We start from the raw sequence: 2850 nt of genomic DNA on the forward strand, positions 1-2850 counted from the left end.
CCCTTTGTCTTGGTGTATCATCAATACTCCACTCTGTGAATAGTAATGTATCTTCTACTCTCTTTATGGCATTTACCTATGCCTCCTATGGAATACTTCTCCACTGCAGAGGAAAATGGCATCCCAGGATCTTTGACAAAAAAATCCAATGAACTGTATGGTACGTGGAGTCACAAAGAGATGGACACAGCTAAATGATTCAACAAGCATCTATGCAATACAAAATCTACCTTGTTGTGTATTTGACACAAAAGCCTATTTCTTATAGTAAAATGAGATCTCACTCTTTTTTAATGTTACAATTTTCTCTCTTCACTGTGATTACTCCATACCTTGAAATAATGATTCCTCATCTCTCAATGGCTCTAAGAAAATAATCATTTTTAATGTAGTGCTCTTGGGTTTTATTCAGAACATTTTGTTGTTCTTATCCTCAAAATCATTGAGTTCGTCGACACCATTAAAATAGTTATTAGAAAAATATGAATTTAATTCATGGAAATGATACTAGAGAAGATTTATTAGAAGTTGCCTAGCTTGCCAACCTAAGGACCACTGAACTTTTCCTTCTATCTGACTTGCAATTGAAACCTATGTGTTTTAACTCTCCCTATTGGAATAAACTCTCCTTGAGAATAGAACTTTCTCACATTTATGCTTGCATCTCCAGCCCTCACATGCTATGTGCTCTTTCATTCATTGATGTATACATTATCTCATGGATCCTTACAACAACCCTATAAATGAGGTGCAATTATTATCCTGAGACTCCAAGAGTTTAAATAACTAGCTCAGTGTCACACAAATAATAAGCATCAGAAGCAGGATTTGAAATCAGTTCTTCCTTATCTCAAGTCCAACATTCTATCCAGGGCCATGAAGTTTCTCCCTCTGAACAGCTGGCATGGAAACCTAATTTCTGTGTGGAACTGCAACCTTTGGATTTCAAATAATAGTTTCTTCCCTGTAACTCTGTCCCCTCCCTTCTCTGTCACACTGCACTAATTTGCATCTCAGTAGAGAGTAGCTCAGCCTTTTCTCTGATCAATTGAATGTAGGGTCTGGACTCCAGAAACACCCTTAGATCTTCTTAACCTGGATAAATCAGAATTATTATGTAAAGCTGGTCACAAGGACTTCTGGACTTTTTCTGGCCTGTGACAGAAGAACTCCAAAAGCTGAAAAGGGAAAATTACCATCACAGTAGAACAGCTGGTATTTCTGTCTTTCTGATAGTATCCAGAGTATATAGAAAAGAAAGGAAAAGCAGAGTAAAGGTTTTCCATCCATCTGCTAACATGCCGAGTTTAAGTGAACTTGTAGCCTTTGTTGTGACCTCCATCATGTTTTTTCTGGGTGCTTGGATAAATGGCTTCATTGTGTTGCTGCACTGTATCACTTGGGTCAGAAATAGGAAAATTTCTTTTTCTGACTTCATCATTCTGAATTTGGCTCTCTCCAGAATCATCCTGCAAGGGTTACCAATGGTTGGTGTTGTGTTCATGGTTTTTTATCCTCATTTATTTCATGTAGGTTTTTATGTGAAATTTCTCGATATTTTCTGGTGGTTTACCAACAACTTAAGCATCTGCCTGACAACCTGCCTCAGTGTCCTCTACTGCCTGAAGATTGCCAACTTCTCCAACCAGGCCTTCCTCTGGCTCAAGAGGAGGGTTTCTCATGTGGTTGTCTGGATTCTTGTGGGATCTGTGCTCTATTCCTTCACTATATTGGCATTGACTCTAAAATACCACGTTTATTCTGCCATGAATCAAATGAAACACTCAGGAAATTACACTAAAGAAGTCAAAAGAATGAGAACTCATTATTATCTGTTGAATTTTCTTGGTACTCTCTGGTCACTCATTCCACTCTCCTTGTCCCTGACCTCATCTGTCCTGCTCATTCTCTCCCTGGTGAGACATACCAGGCAGATGAAACATCATTCCATTGACATGAGGGACCTGAGCACCATGGCCCATGTGAGAGCTACCAAAGTCATCCTCTCCTCTTTCATACTCTTCATTGGATACCTCCTAGCCTTCTTTCTTGCTAAGTCTACTTATTTCTTTCTAACCACCAAGATATCAGAGATGATTTGGTCACCAATTTTCATAATTTATCTCTCTATTCAAACTTTCATTTTAATCCTGGAAAATCAAAAGCTGAAGCAAGCATTCCTCAGGATGTTTCAGGTCAAAAAGTGGTGGCTAAAATGTTAGACATTGGGAAATTTCCATATAAGTTTGAGGAAAAGTTACTTACTTTCAAACTGTCTCAGGAATGAATTGAATGGGTTCTTTCATTATTTTCCTCCATCTTTTCTCCTCCATTATATTACTTTGTCCTTGAACAAAATTAAGGAAATAATATGATTTAATGGAAAGAGCCCCAGTATTGGATCCAAAGAACTGGATTACTCCCTCTGCTTATCTTTTAGAACTTGTACAAGTTATTTTACACTCCTCAGTCTTCATTCTATTATCCACAAAAAAGATAATCTTTGATGATAGGATCACTGAATTCATTGAAGTTTTAAAATATAATTATTATAACCTCCTAAGACATAGATAGGGATTCCACTTCTTTCCAGCTCTCTCTTTCCACCAGTGAATCTCACCCTCAGTGAAGTCCAAATTTATCAATGATTCTATATGGACTTCAGTGTGCATGAAAATAGAAATTCCCATATTCTGGAAAAAGTCCTTGATAGCAACAAAATTTATAACTCCGTACATTGTCTTTAGTCACATTTGAATAAAATTGTTATTTAATGAAAACCATTGTGTTATGGTCATATTGGGAATATTTATATATACAGATCATAGTTCTGACTGGGCTAAGAAAGGG

At 37.1% G+C, this 2850-nt stretch overlaps 1 protein-coding gene across 1 annotated transcript; it reads left to right on the forward strand.

The window, feature by feature from the left end:
- Positions 1–1298: 1298 nt before the first annotated feature.
- LOC123250561 (taste receptor type 2 member 3-like) lies at positions 1299–2222 on the forward strand. The gene has a single exon (XM_044679697.1). The coding sequence runs from the start codon at positions 1299–1301 to the stop codon at positions 2220–2222; it is 924 nt and encodes a 307-aa protein (XP_044535632.1).
- Positions 2223–2850: the final 628 nt, after the last annotated feature.

The sequence above is a fragment of the Gracilinanus agilis genome, chromosome 5, assembly GCF_016433145.1.
Source record: "Gracilinanus agilis isolate LMUSP501 chromosome 5, AgileGrace, whole genome shotgun sequence".
Classification (NCBI taxonomy): domain Eukaryota; kingdom Metazoa; phylum Chordata; class Mammalia; order Didelphimorphia; family Didelphidae; genus Gracilinanus; species Gracilinanus agilis.